The sequence below is a fragment of the Meleagris gallopavo genome, chromosome 7 (assembly GCF_905368555.1).
Source record: "Meleagris gallopavo chromosome 7, MGAL_WU_HG_1.1, whole genome shotgun sequence".
Classification (NCBI taxonomy): Eukaryota; Metazoa; Chordata; class Aves; order Galliformes; family Phasianidae; genus Meleagris; species Meleagris gallopavo.
The window spans coordinates 9,925,642-9,950,928 of NC_139410.1; the positions used below are offsets into that span (position 1 = coordinate 9,925,642).

Below are 25,287 nucleotides of genomic sequence, written 5' to 3' on the forward strand. Positions count from 1 at the left end.
TACCATGGCAGCCAAGACCCATCACTCAGCCCCTTGGCCATTAATTCATTAGGCTAAGCAAACCACTCTCTATAGTTTTCGGTCCTTTACTCTTCTGAGCCCACCCTAGTTATTGTTACTTCCACCTGTCCCAATTTGGATGCTCAATTCCTAAACACAGGAAACAGATTCTATCCAGTATTTCAGATGATGTGTTACCAGCTCCTCACATGGCATTAATACTTTGTGATCTGTCAGAAATAGCTCTGGCAATTAACGCCACCTCAGGATGTATCTCAAGAAATTTTCTCCAGCTGGAAAGCATATCACTTTGCTCAATAATACTGCTGTCAACCTGTACTGAAAATGCCACACTATCATTAAAACATATCTTGCATTTGTGACATTCATACTGCTGGTAAACTCTACAAAAACCGTGTATTCTTTTCTTTGTGCCCAAGATTATGCATTTTCAGTTTCCAAAACTATTGCACAGTTCTGGATTTCCAAAGCAGAACACTTTCAGAACTTTGCTCCTGATTTAGTAAAGCATTTACGAGTTGATGTAAGTTCAGATTGAAAGCATTCAACATCGTGCACACTGGATGCCCCTAGAAGACTGGAAGTCACACTTGGTTAGACCTAGGGAGTTAATATTTCAAGGTGGAACTTTTAAAGGATCCTCGTGGCTCTTTCGCACTTAGCTACCTTGGTCTCCTTTGAACGTTAAAGCTTCATAATGCAAAAGCAATCCTTTTGTTTATCCCTTCCTACTCGGAAGGGATGCACTCAGACCTAAGTATGCATTCTCCCCTTCTGGCACAGAACTTTGCCGGGTGCTTTCACACATTTAAAAAAATGAATACTCATTTCTCAGTGTTCCCACAGATGTCTTACGGAGTGCAAATCACTACAAGAGAATCACACGTGAGCAAATGCTGAATTAACTTTGCCCAGGAGGCTCCATTCATCACCTGCCTAGAAGCCAGCGATCCGCCATCCACCAGCAAGGAGATTCCACCTAATCGCAAACCACTATCGCTAAAAATTAAACGGCAAAAGAAGCGCCAGCAAGCACGGTCCGAAGGCTGCTCTCCCCACCGGATTGTAGCGAAGACAAAGGCTGTAAGACCGCCGCTGGACCCGCTAATAACACACGGGTGCGCACCGCGCGGCGCTGCTCAGCAGCGATCCGCACCGCGCTCCTCTCCCAACCCGCCTGCAGTTAACTTGTGACACCGCATTTCTGGCTGTTCGGGAGCGACCCGCTCCGCCTCGCGCTCGTTGAGCAGCGTTCCGCAGCACAGCTCCGCCGCCGCGCACCAACTTCCCGGCTCCCGGGGCGGCGGCGAAAGGCGCCGGGACCCCGCCCGGACAGGCACCGTCCCGACCCGCAGCAGTTCTTACTTACCTTGATGATGCTGCTCCGGCGCGGGGTGGCCTTGGCCGCCTCCAGGAGATAGGCGTCGGGCTCGGGCGCAGCCGCCGGCCCCAGGCCGCCTCCAGGGAAGCGCTCTCCGGCACCGACGGCCGAAACGCCGCTGCGGCGCTCCCTCCTCCTGCCCGCCGCCTCGGGCTGCTCCTCCTCGGCGCGGGCGGCGGCGTCGGGAGGAGCTCGGCCGGCCGGCCTCTCCCTACCGCTCGCAGCCTCTGCCATCGCCCCGCCGAGCGGCGGCAACTTCTGCGGGGCGCTGCGGGGGACGCCGGAGGAGAGGGCGGGATTGCGTCCCGCGGCGCTCCGCTCAGCGCGCGGCGGCGGGGCGGAGGCCGGCTCTCCGCGGAGCGGCCATGCCCGGGGCGGCCAGGGGGTTCGGCTCGGCGGGGCGGGGCGGCGCGGCGCGAAGCCGGGAGCGCAGTAAGCGCGGCCGCAGCCCCGCTCTGTTGTGACAGGAGCCCGGGCGTGCCGTGACGGGCGGCGCTGACGGACGTGGCGCCGCGCCACTCAGCGCCGCCGAAGCCGCCCGCGGGCGCCCCGGCGACCAATAAAAGCGAGGAGGGGGCGCGCCCGCGGGCCGCCCGGAGGGCGTCGGGGCGGTGCGGGGCAGGGCAGGTAGGGCTGCGGGACGCGTGCGGCGTGGGGCTCCCCCGTTCTCGCCCGTAGCTGTGAGGAACGAGCGCGTGCGTGCGGCGGGATGGGCGCGTGAGCGCTACCGTGCCGGCGCGAGGAGGAGCGCGCAGCGGGACTCGAGACGGGCGGCCCCGGGCACGGGACGGAGCGCGGTATTGCGGGCGGCGTCGCCGCCGCGGAAGCGCCTCTCGTCGCGGTGCCACCGACTGCGAGGGAGAGCGCTCGCCACTCTGCGCCGCGAAAGCCTCCGCCGTACCGCGGCCCGAAACGCACCGGGTGAGGCGAGGCAGCGACGTTTCGCGGCCGACGAGACTGCTGCGGTCCCTTCGCAGCCGCGGCCCCTGGAGCAGCGGCTCGCGCCGTTGCAGAGCCGGCAGCGCCCCCTGGCGGGAACGCGGCGGCGGTCCCGTATGACTCCTGCGCGAGGGGCTCGGGACGGGCGGCGCGGAGGGCTGAGCGCCAACTGTGAGAGCTCGGGGAAGGGGAAGTGGGCAGACATGAGAAAGTAGGATACGGAAAGGGCGGCAGTGCTAGCTGATACTCATTAGGTAAGCGAGACTATGCAACACAGCAGTTGTCAGCTTAACGGAGATGAGAACCAGTGGAAAAGTTTGCCTCTGTTTTCTATAGTGATTCAAGTTATACGCATGATATATATGCACAGTACCTACCTCCACACAAAAAAAATGCAGAACTGCCGTCAAGGTTATAGAGACACTTACCACATTCAATATAAGATGCACTAATTAAGGAGTAGATCAAAATCCCCCTAGTTTTCTTTTTCCTCACAAGATCCCATTATAAATTATATCTAAAAAACATACCATAATGCTAACATGGAATAGAAAATACTGCAATAGTAGTAGGACAACAGTCTCTAGCTACAATAACTAAGAATAAATCCAAGCACAGCAACTAGAAAAAGAAAAGAGCCACTTATCTTTAAAAGGCCTCAGGTACACAGAAATTGCCAACCCTTAAATGAGGTCTGGGAAGGGGTGGATTCTGGCTCCATCTCTTCCAGACAATCAGGTGTATTGTATTGTATTGCATGCACCTGAGCACCCCTGGGTTGGCGCCGCCTTCCACCAGGTGCTCAATCACTGCTTCAGGCTGTGACGCATATAAATGGAACTGTTTTGGGTTGCTTTCAGTGAAAAATGAAAATGAAATAAGCAATCCCAGAAGAAGATAACAATACACTGAAGAAATGGGTATTCTAGAGCACGTCATTTTTTGCGTAGGTAGGCTGTTGAGATAACAAAGGCACACATAGTCTCACAGTAGATTTCTCCATAGATTTTTCTGTAGTCTGTGTTTTTTAGAGTTTCTGTTTTACGTTGATGTAGTGCATTTAATGCAACTTTTTGTGTTTCAAAACTGCATGAAACCTACAATGCAAGCATGTGCTGAGATAGGTAGAAAGCAAGGGGTAGGGATTTGTTTTCAGAACCAAGAAATTCTATTTAAGGAAAGCAAGGTGGTAGATAAAAAAAAAAAAAAAAAAACCTATTTGTGTTCAAGTTTGTGAGTTAACAAGTGCCTGCAATGTTTTTTTTTTTGTTTGTTTGGTTGTTTTTTTTTTGTGCGTGTGTGTGTGTGTTCTTTTTTGTATACTTAGCTTACTCTGTTCTTAAGGCATGCTATTATTTCTCAGAGGGTGTGTTCTGTAACATGAAACAACTGAAAACGTCTTTCTGGAGCTTATATAAACCACTAGTATCCCCCTAGAGAGTGTATTTTGGGAAGCTCTTAAATAAAGTGTTCTGCTGGGAGTATGAAAGTGGTGCTTCTGTACCAACTGACCATGACTGATGAAGTATGAAAACTGATGTCTTTTCCTGTGTCAGGAACATTCAATTGGCAAGACTGGGGAAGAGCAGTAGGGAACAAGTTGTCATTTTTTTCAAGTATGCATTCACAATGATAGCAAATCGTATTTTGCTTTAGAGTTGATGAGTCTTGTACAAAGGAAACTCCCTGCTAGATAATTCTTAAAATAGTATTTTTTTAAAGTCGTCTTATTGCGTGAGGTTTTTTGGTGGTGTTACATCCTGAGTAGGCAATTCTAAAACAAAATAACACAGGAATGTTAGAATTTATTTATTAAAAAGTGTACTTGTTGCTAAGCTTTACTCTGTATTTTGCAAGGCAATTACAACTCACATTTTGCCTGTATAATTATTATGATGTTACTAAGCTGGAAAAACAACAACAAAAAAACAAATAGAGTCTGTATTTAGCAAATACAGTTAAAAGATAATAATCTTTGATGTATAACTGTATGTTTTCAATGTCAGTTGTTTTTTTTTCCCAAAAATATTTACATTACTTGATTCAACATCATCTTTTTGTGTTTTTTCTTAGTTCTTGTCTCTGACTTAGTTTTTAAAAAAAAACCATAGTTTTTAAGTAGTATAAATGTTGTTTCATTTTAACTTAGGAAGAAGTAGCTTTTCGATATGCCTCTATTTAATGATTTATTTGTTGTGGCTAAAGTCACTGGTGAATCTTTTCCTCTGACTGTACTGTCAGGTTCAGCCAATGTTTTTAATAATTAGAATATATCAGTTTTGGAAGAGACTGCCAGTTCTTAACTCCTAGAAATAATCTGTTATTTCATTGGCATTGTTCACCCAAACTGATAAACCAATTAAGTATGAGAATAGGTAGAATCAAGACCCAGGGTTAGGTCTCATTATATCCTATTTTACAGCTACTGCTTACTATATAGATGCAGGCCCAAGCACTTGGAGTGGGATGTGTTGATTTCTGTGAGGAAATCAGTGCATATGAAAAGATCATTAAGCCTGCAAAGAGCCATGCAAAAGTTACCAAATACCAGAATTAAGGTTAATTCTGTTCAGTGTGGTGTCCTTTGGTGCACTCGTTGCAATCACTTGATGCTGTATGCTGATGGCTCCTCCCACTCCAGAAAGTAATCCTTGTGAATGAGACTGTTCTCTCTTTGTTCCTCACCTTCAGCCTTGTTGCAGTTCTCACTTTTTTTTTTTTTTTCTTCCCTTTAAACACCATTGAGGGGTACTGCTTTCATTGCTAATGCTGTAGATTTGCTTTATTCATTTGTGCTCTTCTGCAGGTTTGGCTCTTGCCACTGCATTTGTACACATCTTCTTCAGCCCCAGCCTGGGCGTAGTGATGGGTCACTTTGAGTGGAGGAAGAACATCGCTGCTCTGACTCTGCTGCTTGACTTTTGTCACAATACACCACAGTTGTGCCATAGCTGCAGAAGAGAAATAATAGATCTGGTTTAGGTAATGCCTGTTGTGAACAGGGGAGTTCTGAGATAAATTGACTCTCAGAACAATTTTTTCAGAGGCATAGCAATAGCAACATTTGAACTATTTTTTATCAAAAGGGAAGAACAGATTCCTGATTCCTCTACAAAAGTTAGGATCAGCTGTAAAATAAGGCAACATTTGAACTTTTTGAAGGTGGGATCAAAAAATGTCACTTGTTGGTTTCTTTTTGTAAATATTTGAAGAACATTATTTCCTATTCTGATCTTCCAGGACAGGTTCCTTTCCCTTTACATTAACTAAGAGTCAGAACGTGAAGCCTACACCTATCTTCCAATTTTTGGATGAAGTGACTAAAGTTCAACTAGTTAACAAGTAATTGAAAACAAGCATCAGATAAACCCAGAAGCAGTGCTGCACCTTGGGAAAACATTCTAATGCATTGAAAGACTTTATTCATTGGTTTAACTAGTGAAGCTTTCCTGGTGTTTAGTTTGGGGGAGGGAAGAAAAGTCATATTATGTAGAAATTATCTGGAGGATTTGGAGGAGTCTTTTAAACATCAGTTCATATTCATGTCTGATGATACTTAATAATAATGGATCCTGTTATAGGTAGGTGGTAATTCCGTTCAATGAAGTTAGTTACTGGTGACAGTCTTTTTCACAGAGCTCTTTTTAACTCCTGCGATCGTTGCTTTTATTATTTATTTGGCTGTGACTCGTATAGAAATCTAATCGTAGATGCTGCTACTTTTCAGGATATTTGAACTTACTTGTTAACTGCTATGAACAATATCATCCATTTCTTCCTTTCTGTGGTAATTACCTACCAACAGGTGCAATTTCATGCCAGTATACTATTTAGCAGTGCTTTGTGTCCTTGCCAACTCGATGGATATATTCACTGTTAAAATGTGCGGCACTGTGGTTCCCAAGCACTTACATGCATTTTATGGGGGAACATTTGTCTTATTGTGAAGTGTATGGCTGCTGGGGAAGCAGCGTTAGTGTAAAATGATATTTTTAGTCTGGAGTTCTTTTTAGTGATGAAAGAAGGCTTTCTGTTAATATCCTTTATGGGAACTGTTGAGTCGTGGCTTGAACCACTGATTGCTTGAGTCAGCCCTGGGAGCACAGGTGAAGGCAATTCAGCTGTGTGACTGGCAGGAGTGCAGCCTGGCTGCACCTCTCCTAGACCCCATTTAAGGTCTGACTGCCACTGGGGAAGGATCTCTTTCTGGAGATCCCTCCCTTTGCAGTTTTCCACTGTGAGCCTAGGACGTGGGTCAGCATTTCATTTATTTTTGATTGTATCTTTCTACCACGATAATCTTTCTAACTATAAACCTGTAAAATACCATCCTAACCACACCACTCTGCTAACTTTACATTTGTTAATTGTACATATCTGAATTAAAAAGCTCCCTTTAACATCTATAGTTTTGCCACCTCAGAAGAAAATTGCTAGCAATGCCAGAAGTAACCATGTTCATATTTACTTTGCAATTATAATTTTTTGAGGCAATTTGTGAGTATACCAGGCATGGAACCTAGGCTATACTTCTGCCTGTTAATTAGGCATCTTAATCATGTGCAGCCTGCGCTACTGAAGTGGCAGCTTGTCCACTCAAACTGCTCTGTAACGTGAACCAAGCAGGTAAGTTAGAATGACTGGGATATATTTGCTTCAGAATTGGACTTCTCATCAAAACAAAAATATTATACCAACTATTAACGCAAACTATGTCAGTGATAGAAGTGCAGTGATTCTTTTAGATTTCCAGTACTTGATTAGCTACCCAGGAAGAGAGTTTAAAGAGCCAAACTCTCATCTGTTTCATTTCAGAGATGTCTGATGAAAAAAATGAAGGCAGTTTTTACCTGTGTTTTTGTCAGCTCCTAAACTAGCTTATAATGGTGGTAGATGTGAGGGAGGGGAAAAAGATGCAGGAACCCTATAAAGTCTATGTATTCTTATGCTGAAACTGAAGTTAGGCAGACTTTGGCCCAGTCCTTGATACCTCTTCTAAATACATGCTTTCATGTGGCTAGACAGATGGTTCTGAAGACGTGCTAAAAACACGCATGTCTGTTTCTCATGCATGCAAATTTGACCCCTCTTAATCATTAGAGAGTCATCCCAAAGAAAATAGAAAAGATGAAAATGTAATCCCCAAAGTAACTTACATTCCCTAGTGTTAATTGAACAGGATTTTAAGAAGATTAAAAATACTTTCAATTAGATATGAAGTATATTTAATCTTTTATTACAAAATCTCTTGTTGCTAAATGTCAGGAAAGAAGCTATTCTAAGGACATGGAAAAGAACAGCTAATGACTAATCTATGTGAGCTTATTTTCCTGAAATTTGGTGCTGTGGGAGTGCTAATGTGCTTAAGTTGAAAGTATCGTTAACCACTGTTTATCTATATCTCCTCTGAATTGGGTTAAATAAGCTTGTAGTTAAAATCCATATTGTCTATACTAACTCCCACTGTAGCTTACAACAGCATAAGTGAAAGTGAAGCACTTTGTGAATACTCACAAATGCAGTGCTTTACATTCAAATGCACAAAAGAAGTGAAAATTCTGCCTCTGCTTAGCAAACTTGCAAGACACCGTCATATGCTACAAAGCGCTGTAATTCCTGCAGAAGGCCTCTTCAAACTTCTTGAACACATAAGAACTCTTGTTTTTGATTGCTCTGGTTAGGGCTCATGATGCAAAGGACCTGTTCACAAGCCCGTAAGAGAAATCACCACGTTCATCTTCGTAAATTGTACTTTTATTTTAAATAAAACTGCATTCTATGTGATAGAGGCAGAAGTCAATCTCTTAGTTACAACTTATGTGACATTTTTATGAATTTGAGAGCAGGAAGGAAGTACATTAACGCTTGTATTTCTGTGAAAGGATCAAAAGATGCTAGTAGGTAAGGTAAGCTAGCCTTACCTACAGAGAAGTAACACAGCAAAAGAGGCAGTGTGTCTTTTTGAAGGTCAAGCAATCAATCAGTGGAAGAGTAGTCTGTTGCCAGGCTCAGGTATTGCTCATAAAATTGCACTTGCCTTTTTGAGCCTGGAGACCTCGTTTCCTCTTTTCTCCTCCCAAATAATTTTGTCTCTATTTTTGTCTTTTGGTTTTTTCATTTTATCTTTCTTTACTTAGCCTCTGACTTTCTCTGATGCTATAAAAAGGACAAAAGGAAGAGCCGAGAGGAACCAGCACAGCCAGATTCTTGTCTTTGTCCAGCACTGCCTTTTAATTTGTGTGAGAAAACAGTAGGAGAGATCACTTCATGCTGCGCATATTGCTGGTGTGCAGAGTCAGGAAAAACAGACACTCCTGATTTGCTTTGAGAATGACTCCCTAATCCAGGATGCTCTTTTGTTAATGAAGCAGCCCCATGGTGCTAGGGCAGCCCACTAACTTTTGTTGTAATATTTAAATCCTGTGCACATGGCAACAATTTTTGCCAGCTCTGCTCCACTAGCTCTTCTTACATTTGTGTGTTAGATTTTCAGGTTTTCATTTGTTAAGTTATACCAATAAAAAAGAGAATTTTTTTCCACTATTTGTGATCATCCTATATTTGTCACAGTTGTCTTATTTTGAATGTAAATGACCTAGATTTAATTTCGTAACCTGAAAAGGTGTAATGTAGAAGAGCCAACAATTAAAACTATGCAGAATATACTTTCATGTCCTTGAATATTTTGGTATTCTTTCAGCTGTTCTTACTTTGGTTTCCCTACATCAAGGTATGAAGCAGGTGAAAGGCTCTGCCTGTTGTTCTTTTACAGAACATGACAAGGTATAAAATGTCCTAGATATGGAAGTTAATTAAGATCAATGTAATTAAGTCTGGTGTAGTTAGAAATGTGAGTATCCCCAAAAGCATCTGAAGCAGTTCAACAGATTTGCCTTAAATTCAGATGCTAGTTAATGCAGACTGAATTTCTTTGTTGACAAGCACTGAGCTGGAGGACGGCTCATGGAGTGCTGGGCAGCTCCCAGCAAGTTAGCACACAGCTTCTGCTCAGCAGTGCAGGGTGAGAGCAGAGTGGTTAACCAAGTTACTTTGAGATGAAGAAAACACAGGCTGTGAGGCTGTTCTATCTTTATAATCCCTTATGCTTTGGTTGAGCCATATGGCACAGATTATCCCAGGGCACAGGTGATGCTGATCTCCTGCTTGTAAATTAGCTGGTGCATTGATGAATTGGATGACAGTGTGACCTGTAGTGAATTACCACACAGTTCCTCCCCAGCAGTCAATGGAGCATTGTACTTTCATTGAGCTTTACCTTGACAAGAGAGGAGGGCAGAGATGTTGGCTGATGGTTGGGTCTCTCTCCAGCTCCTGTCTACAGATGGACCAGATCCTGCATTTTAACTCAGCAAGATGCAGTTTTTGGCCATGTGAGTGTGTAGGAGCATGGTGTGAAGCTGCCTCCGTGCTGATGTGGTTTTTCAGTGCTGTCACTGCAAGTCCTGTAACCAGGCCCAGTCTCCCAGTGCTCACCAGCTCCCAGCCTTCCTGCTCCTGTCAGGAGCTGCTGAGGAGACCTTGACCAAGACTTTACTCATCAAAGGGCAGAAAGGTAATCACTAAAGAGGCTGCAGCTGCAAGGACACAGCTTGTTGCAGGGAACCTGAACCAGCCCTTAGGCACATCGAGGGAGGTGATTGCCTCAGCCTCTCCATCTCCTCTGGCACCAAAGTGGGGCAGTAGGTCCCATGTTTGTGCCAGATCGACCTGCCTCCTTTCCATCATCTCTGGTGAAGACTTTTCCTTGCTCTTGCCTTGGAGGGAGGTTGGGATGATGTAGATACTACACCTCAGCCTAGGAAGCTTCGCTCTAGGTTTTGCTGGCACTACATGGCAAGTGCAAGAGTCCTTACATTCACTAGCAAATGCTGACAAGCGGGTCAGAGCTGGACCTCATTCAGCCTCGAGTAAGTCTCTGACCTGCTCTCAGCCTTTTGATGGTTTGCATGAGCAGCAGAGAGATTTTCTGTGCTAAGTGAATGTCTTTCTATCTTAGAAGAGGCTGTGCTGTTAATTCCTGTGCTTGGCAAGGCTTCTGCACTTGCGTTTTCTTCTGAATCGTGGAGTTCAATGGTACAAACCATTCTGCCACTATAACTGAGAAACTCTGGCAAATTGAGCACCCATAGCATATACATGTGTAAAATTTTAAAATGAGTTTTTTCCTTTAACTACATAAAGAAAAGTTCCCAGTTACCTTCTTCCATGCTTTTCTCTCTAATCATTAAAGCACAGAAATGACTGCTGACTACGAGGGGAGATAGAAAGGGAGATTTAGATTGGACATTGGGAAAAACTTCTCTGAAAGAATGATCAGACTCTGGAACAGGGAGGTGGTGGAGTCACCGTCCCTGAAAATGTTCAAGAAACATTTAGATGTTGTACTGAAGGACATGGTTTAATGGGAAATATTGGTGATAGGTGGACAGTTGGACTGGATGATACTGGAGGTACTTTCCAACCTTGGAGATTCCATGATTCTATCTATAATCCTAGTAGGAGTGTCCAGTGGCATGGACCAGGCATAGTAGGTTTCCATGTTACGGGGTATAAATTCTTGTACTGTGACTATATGGGGAGCAAAGAGTGAATTTTTCACCTTGACTTCCAGACTGAACGTAGTGGAAGTGTTTTGGATGAGAGGAAGCTGAACAAACATAGCTAATTAGAATCAGAGCTGCCTTTTCACTGTATTCTGATGCTTGCTTAACTTGCTCCTTGGTTTGCAGTTTTTCAATATTTATTTTACATTAATTCAGATGGATTTCACTGAATATGATTTACTCACCTTCTACTTGGCATCTTTATTTCAGCTTAATATTCATCTGTGGCTTGAGTAAAATGAATATTTCAAGTGCTAAATTATGTACACACTGCAGCACTTCCAAGACCTTTGTGCAGTTTTCTGAGTTTCACCCCTTTCTTGACATCTCCTAGAAAATGATGGGAAACTTTTGTTGGCCTGTCAGAGAGCAGTGCCTGGCTTCAGCAGGCTGCATGCTTTGAGACATGGATAGGAGACTGATTTAGCAGTGCTGGGAGATGAAGGCTTCCTCCTAGGACACTGACCCTGAGCCCTTTGCTTTCCCTTTCAGCATAGGTGGGCTGTTCTCTTCTACCTCTTTTTCCCTTTTGCTGTGAGTTTCTCAGCGTTAAGTGTTTTCTTGGCTGTGCTTTCTGGGTTTTATTCTTCTTTCTCCTTTTTTTCCATTTTCCCCAGTGAAGGTGGTGTGGCTCCCTGGCAATTGCCATAGAGATTGCAGAACATTTATCTGTACCTTTGTTTTTCTGTCCCTCTGCAAAGGCACTCCAGCTCCTCTGTAGCTTGGCTGGCTGCAGCAGCTGCCTCAGCCCACACATCAACTTTCCCTGCTCCCAGCCATGAGCAGAAAGCCCTGCAGGCTGGTGAGATGTGTGCCTGTGTCCTGGTATGGACAGCTGTGCTACTTCATTTTACTTCAGGCTCACAGTAAAATCACACTGATCTATGCACAGCAGTGGAGGACACTGAATCTCCATCTACTTCTGCCTTTGGGCTGCTGAGGACCCTGCTCAGATCAGAGCAGTGAGAGGGCCAGTGCCTGTGAATGATGGGGTACTATGAATCCTTGCTTGCTTGGGCTGACAAACAGGAGAGATGCAGCTGGCCAAAGCAAGGGTCAGGAAATTTACCACACTCAGTCCTTTTATTTTTCTTCTTCTGTACTCTTACCATAATATAGGGCCCCTCATTAGTGGTAATACAAAAGACAAGAGAGAACTGCTTTTGGCAGTGTATTGTATAAGACAGAAGATATAGCTACCACTGATCAGCTTTCAGATCACCAAGAAAAGTACTAGTCACAATTCAGTAATAAAGGAGGAATAGCTTGCCCCCTTTCTGAGGATCAATGCTCGCCCAAGAACTTCCAGAGGAGGTGATTTCCAAGTAGAGGTATTTCCCTTTGGCTGCCAGCCCTAAAATGAGGTTGGGGAGGGTCCTTCTGATTCCTCAGGAGTGTAAGTGAATTGCTTCCAGCTGTGCTCCCAGGTCTGGCCTCACCCCTTCATCAGGTGCTCAATCATTGGTTCAGGCTGTTTCCATACAGACTAGGCTTCATGTGGAAACTAATTCAAGTGCTGAGATTTGATGTCTTCGTGAATATGATTATCCAAAAGAATGATTTTTACTTGGTGTCTTTGTACATGCTGTTCCAGAGCTCTTGTATGTTGATTCAAAATGATCAATATGCTTTCAAGAAGGTTGTACTGAATCTTTATGACAAAGTATTAATAAAAGTAAGTCAAGCAGTTGTACAATTCAGAGAACTTAGAGCTTTTACTGTTCAAAAGCTAGAGTATTGGGAATGTGGCATGCAGAATAATCAAAGTTATCTTAAGAGTCTGTATTTTCCTTCCATCAGAAACATGTAGAAAAAGTTTTCGCTTTATGTGGTAAAAAGGAGCAGAATATCAGGGAACTTTGAAAGGTTCAGAAAGAACTCCATTTGAATGGAGTTTATCAATCACTATAAGATGAAACCAATCCTGGTTCCGTCTAAATCTTAATGAAGAAGGAAAATTATGAACTGAGTCTTATGTGCAGCATCAGGTAACAGTTGGATGTTGCAGAAAATATTACCTTTGTCATTGTCAGTGGGATGGGGGATTTGACTAGATTTGATATGGAGAGATGACTGCCTTCCCTGGAAAGATTCAGGTAGAAGAGACACTGTGATAGGGTAAATAAGATAGAACAAAGACTTTCTGATCACAGCTGGTTTCAGTAGGCTTATTTTAATAGGATAACTTCCAGCCGAGGGTGAGCAGAGCTGATGACTCAGTTCAGTGCAGTGAAGGAGTTGTAGGTTTTTTATTTTCAGTAGTTATGAGATTTCCTGTTCCCTGCTGAAACCATTATTAAAACGTTAAAAGATCTGAAGAGATGGAAAGCACCCCACTCGTAGTGTTTGCTTTCCACCCAAGTGGTAACTTGCAAGGCAGTTTTACCAGCCAGTCAGAATCAAAATAAATTTTTACTTAAACTTTGTAAAATCTGCCTCATCATTCATGAAAGGAAGAGTTGTTCTGTGGAGAAGGCAGTGACTTGGCCCTCAAAAGACTAAAGCTGAGTTTGAGACATCCTGAGTTGTTTTGCGAAGAGTGTCTAATCTTTGTATATCCTTCTAAAACGTGATTGATACTTTACTAACCAGCCTGGGATGTCTTCTCTTGCAAGTCCTTTCTGACAGTGACAGTGCTGTATGTTCAGTGTATTGCTGTCAAAGAATACTGATCTTGTCTGCAGACTCTGTACTCCAGCTGAAGAATAGCTATAAAAACAGTGCAGGATGTTAAACTACATATAAAAACAACTGGAGAGTAACCAGATTACTCTCCAGTATGCTCGATTGTTGGCCAACGTTACTCAGTAATGTATCAACTGTCACAGCCTCTGGCTTTCGCTGCTTTTGAAGATTAGTGCTTGTCCTGTGTCTGATGGGTGAATGATTTAGGTCTTAAAACTATCCCAGCAGAGATTCTGGGCCACTGAGATGATAAATATGAAATAGTTAAAATTATTACTTTCTCCTCTTGCTGTTTTGAGGAAACAGATCAACTAGATAACAGCTTTGAGTTAACCCAGATGTGCATATACTTCCCCCGGAACTGGAGCCTTGCATGTGTTTATGATCACAACAGCTGGATAAGTACATCCCCTCTGGCACAGATGAACCAGTGGAAGCAGCTGCCGGCCTGAGCACCTATCTGGTACCCAGAGCACTGGCTGCTGTTGCGGTGCTGGGGCCGGGTTTCATACTGTCATGGCTTTGCTGAATGATGTTGCTGGAGCTGAAATAAAACTGCAGCAGCTGAAGCCTACGGCACTGCTGGGTGAAGGGTGTTCCAGCTGTTCTGATCACTGTAGTTTCCAGAAAGTTATCTGCATTTCTTCTCCTAGAATACTCTGAAAAATGCTGCAGGGCATCAGCAAAGGACACAGTGCCTAGTGGCTCCAGCACTGCTCCAGTCCTAAGGGAGGAATCAGTTTGAATGCAGGAGTCTGTGTGCATCTGTGTCTGCAGCAGGCACTGAAATTCTCTCTTCTTTCTTGTGCCATTGAGCCCAAGAATCTACCTGCTCACCTAGCTCACTGTGAGTGCTCTGGGCCTTTGGGGCAGCTGAGTGCCAGCTTGCCGAGGGCCATTTTTGGGAAACTTGTGATGACCTCACCTTAGTGGCTTGTCCTGTTGTTCATGTCTGTGGTGTCTTCAGTGTCCCCACCTGGTGACATGTGGGGATATTGCCACCCTCAGCCACCAGTGGTACTCTCTGCGGGTGGGGCTGTGCTTGATTTCTTTGAGAGACAGTTCAGAAAGTAAGCAAGGAAGATCGGTGTTCCACAGCAACACATCATCAGAAGCCCAAGTACACAAAGAAAGAAAATGGTGGTCTCAGTAGAAATCATCTGAGTGAAGTCAAAAGTGTCTCTAAATTTTTAATTCTTCTTGCCAAGATTTTCCTCATAAAAGAAAGTTGAATTTTGAGCATAAGCTCATTTTTGGTTGTCGAATCCTCCTTTTTGTTTGTTTGTTTTCTGTCTTTGAATGTTTAACCTTATTGCACTGATTTCCTGGCTATTCTTGCCTGAAAGCTTTACTGGACCATGACTGAATCCTTTTGTCTTGCCTGCCAAATAAAGCAGATTGTCACAAGCAAAACTTGTGTATCAAGTTTTGCAGACAAACCAGAAAAGATCTTGGATGTTTCACTTCTTCTGAAATTGCTGCCAGATCTCATGGGCTGTCATATTTAAGTTACATGGCAAAAGACTGCTTTGCAATACCTTTGTAGGAGCCTCGCTGAACTGTCTTTTCTAAAAGCTGGGCAGTACTTCTGAGCAGTAACTTGCGCACAAGAGCTTCACAACTGAAGTGTTGTGGTGATTCTGTTTCATGAGGCGTCCCATGAGGTTCAGGGGGGTTATCTGGTGAGTAGGAAACCTTGTGAACCAGGATTGCAAGGCTCAGTGTTGAACACAGGCTTTGTGAGCGGCTTTTTATGTGCCAAGAAACAATGTATTTTTATAACATCTGTATTCTGCAACAGAAATGTTTTACAAGAAATTTGACAACAAGCAGGTTTTGGATCTAATTACTTAAAATGCTACCTCTTTTGAGACCAAGAAATATACTTTGTGCACCAGGCAGCTATGTATCCATCATGTAAGTACAAATTTTAGCACCAGACTAAGCCTTGCAGCAGGTTTTGATGACCTTAATGTTTGATGTAGCCCTGAAAGCTCGGATCTCTATATTATAACAATTTCCACTGGAATATTGTGATAATGTACCTTGATTTTAATGTGTTTTATAATGATCTGTAATGTTTGGCATTAGACATTGCCCTGCTATTGCTGGGTCACCAGCCTCTAGGCGTGCTCTCTCAGTCAGGCTTACTTTCCAAAAGCAGAGACTGCCTCATCCAGAGTTCTAGACCTCTATGGAGGCCTGAGCGTATGTAACATCAGCTGGGTTTTCTTTTTGGTTGTAGTTGGGCTGGACAGATGTCCTGTCTGCCTGTAAGAATCCTCTGCTCAGCTCCTGCGAAGCATAGTGTGCCCTCATGGCCACGCTGCAGCTGGTCTTGGTAAGCAGAAAGCAGACAGGCTCAGTGAGCTCAACTGTATTTTTGAGGCTGCTTTTCATTCTGGAGTGAATGCAAGTTACCGATACACACTTTGCAAAGGAGACATGTTGCATTTGACTCCCAGTTCAGGAGGGAGAGGAGTTTTGAGTTTTAAGACTGTTGGAACTTGAGTAGAAGGCTGGTTCTTCAGAGGCTGTGTCTTTTCATAGCGATATCTCAAAGCTTTCTGCAAATAATGTTGGTAAAATTTCCCAGTGGAAGTCTAACCACCAATCAGCAGAGGTGGTGAAGGCGAGTGGGTAGGTAAGAAACGTCATCCCCTCCAAGCAGTCTATTTTAATTTTATGTTGTGAAACAAGGAGGCTTTAGGTATGCCAGCCAAGTATTCTCAAAAGAATAGAATTATCTGTATGTTTTATCTTCTGAGACTTTTTTTCCACCTTTCTATGGGGAATTAAGCTGTCATTTGATAAAGTGGGTCTGTGATGCTGTGTGCCTGTGTCCCAAACTGTTGTCAGAGTGGGAGGAGTTACATAACTGTCAGGAGGAGATCAAAATTGCCACTGTGCTGGGCTCTTTACATGCAAAGGGTATTAGGGGAATAGACATATAAGTGTAAGATTAAATAAATAGAGCAGAGAGAATGAATCTCAATGATATACAGGGAATAAAATTGTAGTTTTAGTTGTGATTTAAGAGTTTAAAAGGGCAATGGCAGAATAGGGGTAAAATCAGTTTTCTTCTTTATGTTACAAACAGATGAGTATTTTCATCGAAATTCCTTTTCAGTCCAGTCTGAGCTATCTTACATGACGTCCTGCAATCTTTCTAGATTCTAGTCAACTTTGCAAGTTTTATATCGAATGGAAATTTATATCTTGGAAAAGATAACATTTGTTAAGAAAATACTCCTTAAAAATTCCTAACAGGTAGTACTCTTGTGACTACTAGCTTCCTAAATGCCCAATAGAAGAACGGTGCAACATTTGACTTTGTGCGTGCTAAGAAATGAACGAAGAATGCTAAATATTGTCCCTGTTTGGTTTGAAAGGGACCCATGCGCGTGCTAGAGCATGCATATACATATGCACAATACGTATTTGGAGCAGAACTTCCCAGAGGGGCTCACACTGCTCACCTTTCTCAACTCCTGATGTAAATGTAGACGGGAAGTAGCTCCTTTCTAAAAGAACATTTGTTTCCACCAGGCATTTAAAGAGTTCTCTTAAAATTGGTAAACAAAAGGGGAATCCTGTAGCCTCATATATAATTTTTCACATACTAATGCTCATTCCTGTGTGGTCTACTTTCTTACTTCTTCAGAACTTAGTGTAACAGAGGTAAATTTCCATCACTCAGGCATACCTCTCCTTTTCTTTTCTTAAGCCTGATAGCTAGGTAACAGCCCTACAATGCCTTCATAATAGTAGCACACAGCCACAGAAGATGTCTGATGGACAAATGCAGATGGCAAAAAGCCAGACTAACTTGAGTTTGAGTAACAATAGCACTTGAAGGAATTCCAAGAGGGACCCTGCCACAAATTCATGTGAAGAGGCAAAATCATCTCTCAGCACTCAATAGGAGAAGAAAGTCTATGGACCCTTGAGGATTATTGACTTTTCTTGCTCTTTGCCTTCGACAAATCATGCGGTCTGCACATCATCCAGGGCTCACTCTTTTCATGGTCTTATCCTCTTATCCCCATGGTGAATGTTGCTAATGTGACATGGACATCACTGCAGAAAGCACTCTTTCCCAAGTTGTCTATGGAATGAAGAGAATCAATGGAAATGCCCCTGGTGCATCTAAAAGGATATATTAGTTCACAGTAATTCCTTAATGTCACCTATAAAAATGAAAAATGCACAACTTCATTAAATGTAAATGTTTTCAGAGAAACAGGAGAAAAGAATGGGAGGTGATGGGAAGGAGAAAGTCATTCTCTTCTCCATTCATGATTACAGTGGCTGAGTCTCACTGAATTCTTCTGAGTTCTGCCTCCCCACTTGATAATGAAAAACAGGGCTGGAAACAGTGGCTTAGCTGTAACAGCACTGCAGCTGGGGAACTGTTCATTACTAATAGCCTGTGCTGATATGGTGTTATGGAAAAACTCTTCAGTACCTCTTCTATATTTCAAGCACTCCTTATTTTCTTTCCTTCCTCTCTGCGCACTCTTGTAGCCTGCAGCTAGAAGGTCCCATGCATCCTGTTATACATTTGGATTCCTACCATTGCAACTTGACTCTTCTGTCAGCTTTTTTCAAACAACTTTTGGTGTCAAGCTAATGAAGACTAGATGTATAATCTTAATGAAAGACTGATCCCAGATACTTTTTTATCTTATACAGTAACACATGTTTCATGAGCAGAAATTTTGGAAATCTGGCTTCCCTTACCTGATGTTTCTCATTTTCGTGAAGAGAACTGTAAGTAAAAATACATGCCAAGATTTTTAAACACAACTGGGAAGTTAACACCAACGGCTTGTGATCTGCATTTCCCTCAGAGCTTAACAAAATACTTGATGCCACTACTTGTCACAATTTCTGTGCTATGCCAGCTGTTGTCTGATTATTATTGTGTTCATAATAAAGAATTGTATGGCTAGAGATAAAGCTGAGCTGTGATATGGAAATGCATCACCATTAGTCGCAGATGAACCAGTGATGTACATACTCCTAAAATGTACTTTAGGAGACATTTTTGTTTTCTTTTTATCAGCCTGAGAGGAGATGCCTTTTGAGCAATTTGCTTGCCTATCAAGTATTTGCATGCCTAAGTGAAAGGAAACTAGCATCTGGCTGAGGGGCTGCATGTATTCAGAGCTGCTGGTGTGAGAGCAAGTCAGTTCCCCTCTGTAAGACTGTTTGCTCAGCAAGATAAGTATGCCCTGTTGGCAAGTGTGCACTGGCATGGCAGAATTCCCTTGCACAGTGTGAAATGCAGCTCGGAGAGCTGCCACTGGGGCCAAGCTGATAGAGGCCATTTTATCATAATACGAATTTTCAAGTCTGTAACAAACTGAACACATTGAATTCCTGGTAGTGAATTTAAGCGTAAACACCCTGTACTACTGAGCAATGACTCCCTTCTATCTCCCCAAGAGATTTCTTACCAGAAAAGAAAATTGTAAACTTTGCCTTCCTCAAAGAAATTTGATCCCATGCATCCTTGATCTTTGATCTGTTTGTTGAAAAATGTGATGTTCAAGGAGATTGGATGTCCCTAGGCAGATGTGTGATGCCATTTCTTTAATGGCATCTACGTATGCTTTAAAATCAAGAAGTACAATTTCAGTGTATTATTTTATCTTTTCCAGGAAGAAGAGCTTCTTTCTCCTTACACCCACAGCCCAACAACAGATTGAGAAACACACAGATATGCACAGATGTATAGTCCAGTTCTTCCTTTCTCCCTCTAATTACAAGACTGCATAGTTTTCTGTGAAACAAAATAACTATTTAATTACTAATAGTATATAAGGTCTGCTTTTTACCTCTGCTCACCCCACTGCTGACTTAAAAATTTATCTCCCCAGCATAAGTCCTTTCTGGGCTCGACCTTCCTTTTCATGGTGAGTTTGGCTGCTAAACATGCAGTAAGAGAGCAGGGAAGAGGGCTGTAGTTCAAATAAATCCCATGATGATTTAACAAGTAGTTTTGCTGACCAGTATTACCCATTGTACTGACTAATACTTGTCAGTTATGCTTGCAGGATGTAATGGAGGTGTCTGGCCTACCTGCAAGGAAAACAGTGAGTATTACAAGCTGTAGCCTGGGGCTGACTGCTCCATGTGACTGACCTGCTTTGGACACCATAACTAGTTCACTGAAAGCTAGTCTGACCCTCTCTCCAAAGCATTGCCTTTTTGCTGCTTTCTTTCTGCTTGATCATTTGTCTCTATTTACCTCCTATCTCTTATTTGCCATTGAGATCGCAAGCACTTTCTGAACATTCTTAAATTCTTCTCATGCAAACACAAAAGGATCCCAGACCCAGAGATGTTACTGCAAGAGCCATAAATGTTCTCACTGGAAGCCACAGTCAAATTTGGTGAGGTGTGATAGTCTTGCCAAAATCCACGTCAACTTTCACATATACCACTGGCTTTGTTTCGAGGGACTATGTAAGCACAAGTCCTTACCTACTGCCACATTATTTGAAATCAGTCACTGGATGCTCTTTTGTATGCATCCTAAGAAAGCGTACTGTTCACTATCCAGAAATTTCAAGCCATGATGGGAAGGTATGATGCAAGGGTTGTTTTGGCACTGTGCATGCTTCTGGTTGTGAATGCTGAGATCTTGCCTCACTTGACCAGGGAATATAGTGAAGTTCTTCCCTCAGTAATTTGGTACAGCTTGCTGGTGGCTTTCTTTATTGTTCCCTCTAAATAGCAACATGCAGTGGTAGTGTAACACAATGAAGTTTTAACTCCTTTGTACAATTGTTTTTACTCCCCATCAGTAACATTTTTAAAGACACCATCAAGCAAAACATAACTTAAAGCTTCCTGTTGTTTCTTTATGAAATCTGAGTACAAGGAAACTAACAAGCAAGTTCAGTTATTGTACCTGATGTATCAGTACAACACTGATGCATCAGTGAAGAAAGAGTAAAGAAACAGAAGGTAATTCAGTACCTTATTGAATTAATCTTTTTCCTGTCTTCTAGAAAGCAACAAGTTCAGTGCTCTTTGAATCCTCAATAAAGAAACAGTCAAATATCTGGTGTTTCAAAGGCATTTTTTGAGGCTCACTTATGACCATACTGACTAAGAACCCAATTTGTGGATGCTAAGTTGTTAATCAAACAAACTCCAAAATACTTAATCTGTATTTTTGCACATCAGTTGTCACCCTGTTACACCCTAGCTCCAGGAAAACACATAAACCTGCAGGTAAATTCATCCCTATTTAAGACTGCACATAAGCATCTGCTTAAGTTGCACTTATTTGTATTGCTAGACCCTTTCCTGGTTTTGGAGTCTTTGCAAAAGCTAGCCCTCCTGCTTTACTGAGAATCACAGTGGATGAAAACAAATCATACCTACAATCTACTGGGGAACACTGGCTTTGCGTGCCTCTGAGTGTGACTGATATTCTGGAACAGGAGATAGAGCTGTGTCATTTGACCAGTATTCATTCACATGCAGCATAAATCTGTCAGAAGCTGAACAGTTAAAAAGCATCACAGGTGCATACCCGTGCAGTTAAAAGATGCAGCTATAGGACTGTCACACAGGAGTTTTGACTGTGACTGAGAATGGAGAGTTAGGCTCCATGCTGTTGTAGCTGCCTTCCTACCACTGCACTCACAGTTTTGAGAAGCAGACATGAGGTCTAGATAAATGTGCGGGTTAAAACATAGCAGAAGCAGAAGAGGAGCCTGGGGCTAAGTGACAGATTACATAGTTTAGGCGGAAGTGAAAAAGCCGAAAGTATCATTAAAACTTGGTAAGTCCACACACTATTTATTAAAAGGCATTAGCTTTCTTACAACATGAGAGCCCTTCTGGTGTCCTGTTACAAACCCGCAGAATGGGATGGGGTGACAGAAGAAAGAATGTCCTGTGTCTTTTTTTTTCTCTATTACATGTGTGTAATTTTAAAGAGTTTTACCAGCAGATCTGTTGTTTACTACCTACTAGACTTTGGATTACAGTTCCTTTCTGCATTAGAGTGTTGAAGCCAACATCTTCCTGCTTCTCATGTCATGTCTGGACAGGGGCACCCATAACTAGGCTGTTATTTATCCTGTTGTGCATCCTCTCCACCTGTCAATTTACTAACAATAACTATCAATTTTTTTAACATATTTACAGAGAAAAATCAAACACATTTCTCTGAGACTGATCTTTCAGTTCCAGATTACCTAGATTTGTATCTGAACCATCACAACTGAGAATATAAAACAAACAAAAAACACCCTAGTAAGCATCTAGCTTTAATATTGCTTGCTGTGGTTTAAGGATATAAAGCTTTTAGGTTCTGGAGCCTTTTCATGCTGCTTAAAATGGACTTCAGAAATTTCTTTTTGATCGTTGTGCACATGCAACAATAACAGCTGAGCACCTAACTTCTGTGAGTGCCCAACAACACAAGCTTTTCAATAATATCTAACTCCCAACAATGTGGAGGATATAGTCTAAAGCCTGCCAATTAATGGCCTATTCGTGTTGTTCATTCTTGTTAGCTAAAAGCATGAGGCTGACAGCTGACAAGAATGATAATTTCATTCTTTGGATACCAAAGCTTGTACATTCAATTTTTCTTTCTGGGAAAGAAAGAAAAGGAAGGAAGGGAGGAAGGGAGGAAGGGAGGAAGGGAGGAAGGAAGGAAGGAAGGGAGGAAGGAAGGAAGAGAATTTTATAGCTTTGTAGGATGTAATTGTTTTTTGGTTTTGTCTCCTACCTGAACTCATACACCTAATGATTACATTTGTTGTCAACACCTTTTTCTCAACTAACTGAACCTAAAGCACCTTTGCTGAGCTTGATCCAAGCCCAGCAGAAATCGGTAAAATCCCTTTAGAAAACTCCTTTTTTTCTTTTTTTCTTTTTAATTTTAATGTTTTGGATGCCTTCTCACAGAGAATTTGCAATGATTTAGAAACATTCTTATAGCTAGCATGATCTAGTTAGGCTTGTAGGGAAATGTAATAATAGAAAACAAATTATTTGATTTAAAAAATGAAAAACAACAACAACAAAATCACAGAGACTATTAAGTACTATTAAGGTAGGAAACTTCTGTTTCTTCCCTTTATATCAACTGGTTTAACAAAAGGCACAACTTTTCTAAAAACTGTCTTAGATATAGTCACCAAACCTTGCAAACAAGATGCACGATCCACTAGGAATTCTCAGAAGACCCCTTCTTGTATTTCTTCCTAGAACCAGAATTTCTCATTCCTTTGTTTACTTGAAATACCTTGGGAAAGGAAGAAGCATGACCTTCATTCACAAATGAATCATTGTTGGAGTATCTGGAGCAATACTTCAAGAGAAAAATAACTTTAAGCACAGTGAGTATTTGGATGGCTATTCAAAAATCAAACTCAAAAGAATCTTTCTTGCCATCCACTCTTCTAATCTCACTTTGAAGTCACCCAACTGATCAGCTGGGTATATTTGTGTAAATATACACAACTACCAGGGAGTATCAGGCTCTCAATATACATGCCTTCTGACTTCTGTATTCTCAGTATCTATATCTGACCCAGGATCAGCACAGTTTAACAAGTACTTTCATTACCTTCATTTTTCTATCTATTTTAGGGCACTCTTTTTAAGGCTTTGTTTTGTTTTGTTTTGCTGTAATGTGACTCTAATTCTATTTTAAGTCGAAATGTTGACAAGCGTATGCTTCCTCCATAGATTTAGAGTTTGTGGGTGAATAGTATGTCTCTGTACCACATTTAGCTTTGTGCTTTGCTGGGACAGACTGTTCCAACACTTTTTTTTTTTTTTTTTTCTAGACCTCACCTTTCTGCCCATATGAAATACATGTCGCTTGCTATTTCCTCTCTCTCTCCTGTATAATGAACTAGTTCATTTCCTATGCTGTCTTCCTTTTACTATCTAGTCTTTTCTACATTGTGACTATCCTTCAAGTTGGAAATAGCCTCTTCAGACGAAGTGCTGTGCTTGATTGGTGCTTTGTACTTTGCATAACCGTGATGATCTTGTGGCCTGGTGTCTCTGGAGAAGATGATGGAATGTGATGCTGTTGCTCCCCAAGGAACTGAAGGGTGTTGGATCTACATCCTATGATTCAATGCCAAACTATGGTATGAGATTCTAGGCATTTCCTAATGTCTCTGTTTTCTTTTAAGCAGGAGTTGCAGTTGTCATGGATATGTGTAGTGAATAGAAGAGGAAGAGGATGAGAAGGCTTGTGCCATGGTGGTGCCTGGGCATTTAGACAGCAGTCCTATCAGACTACTGCAGCCAGTTAAACCCAAACTCAGAAACTCAAACTCAGCAGAAGAAAAAAGTGCACATACAGTTCCCAAACAGTCTCCGGATTCAAGTGCAGATGTGAGAAGTAAGGTTGAACTAAAAATACATGAGAATTTAATTTTTGGCAGGCAAAACACAGCCAGCTGAGGAACAGTTTGGGTAGGCAAGACTCCTGAAGAAGGGCTTGTAGATCTGGCTGAGAGCAGGTTTGTGCAGCTGCTATTATGAACTGCTATTGTTTTCTCAGTAATATTAGATTTTTTTCAGTTCTGAGTGCTCATTTGTAAACACATTTAATAGTTGATGTTCTTAGAATTTAAGATTTTCTTTGAAGAAATAGACCTATACATCTTTGTTTCAGACATTGAAGAAGTGCTTCAAGTAAGTAGCTGTCATTCTTTTCTCAATAAGTGTACTGATGTGCTAAGGGTTTAAGAGTTTTTCTGCTTTCTCCACAGAATATATTCATATTTCTTTGACTGATTTTGTATCTGTTCACCTGGTTTGCCTATTCTGTTTGTGCTCTGAATTGGGAGCACATCTCTTTGGGAAGCATAGGATTATACAGAGGAAGTTATCGATCTAGATGCTTCATGAGAATTAGTTTCACATTTGTGTTCTCAAACTTGAGATTAAATGGCTTTTATCTTCTCAACCATTAAATGAAGCATTTAATTTTCATTTTTTTTCTTCTGTGAAGAACAAAATATCCACAGAATTTGCAATAGTCTTTTTTTTTTTTCTTTTTTTTTTTTCCTTCCAATGGTTCTGTGAGAAATTCTGGCTTTGCTAAAAGCAGTGATAGGTTTCCAGTGGTGTTTACCCCACAGTCTTGGGATTTTTAGCAAATAGTTTGATAAGTAGGTTGTATAATTCTCACTTGCCTGAGATTTTGCTACTACTGAAGGCTTCAGGTTTGTATGTCTGTCTTTTTCTAAAGGAATACAACTTAATGTAACAGCAGCTACACCTTCCATCTGTCTCTGGACTCCTGTGGATAAACAGTGAAGGCTGTCTGGAACTGCCCTATGTCCCACGGTAGCAGATAGGCTCTTCTTATTAGATTGGTCTCAGTTTCTTACTACAACCTTTAAAACTGGGGATCATTGGATTGGAAAGCTCACCTTGTTTTCAAGGCTTTGTTGAGATCGATTTTTTTTTGCTGAGTGAGTGCGATTTCACTTCAGGGATGCCTCAAGTGCCAGTGATAGCTCCCTGCTCAGGATGATGTTGATTATGAGACTGGCCCCTGCCTTCAGATGAACCTAGCAGATATTTCCGTTGTAATTTGGAATGCTGCCTCCTTTGGTACCAAGTATTAAAAAA

The 25,287-nt window shown here is 42.2% G+C and overlaps 1 protein-coding gene and 1 long non-coding RNA gene across 9 annotated transcripts in view; one reads left to right on the top strand and one right to left on the bottom strand.

Annotated features, from left to right (window-relative positions):
• PLCL1 (phospholipase C like 1 (inactive)) overlaps positions 1-1,908 on the bottom strand; it is a 183,346-nt gene extending 181,438 nt beyond the window's left edge. For 2 of the 5 annotated variants that reach the window (XR_014884258.1, XR_014884257.1), the window contains exon 1: positions 1,391-1,907. Coding sequence is in view for 3 of the 5 variants with exons in the window: in XM_085227578.1 (XP_085083704.1) it covers positions 1,391-1,636 (246 nt within the window). In the remaining 2 variants the exon portion in view is untranslated. Of the gene's footprint in view, positions 1-1,390 lie in introns of all 5 variants that reach the window. The other 3 variants (XM_085227578.1, XM_085227579.1, XM_085227577.1) reach the window with 2 other exon arrangements.
• Positions 1,861-25,287, top strand: part of LOC104911645 (uncharacterized) — a 38,400-nt gene continuing 14,973 nt past the window's right edge. Inside the window, exons 1-2 of one of the 4 annotated variants that reach the window (XR_014884261.1) lie at positions 1,861-23,024; positions 23,838-24,046. This is a non-coding gene — a long non-coding RNA (uncharacterized LOC104911645). Of the gene's footprint in view, positions 24,047-25,287 lie in introns of all 4 variants that reach the window. The other 3 variants (XR_014884260.1, XR_014884259.1, XR_014884262.1) reach the window with 3 other exon arrangements.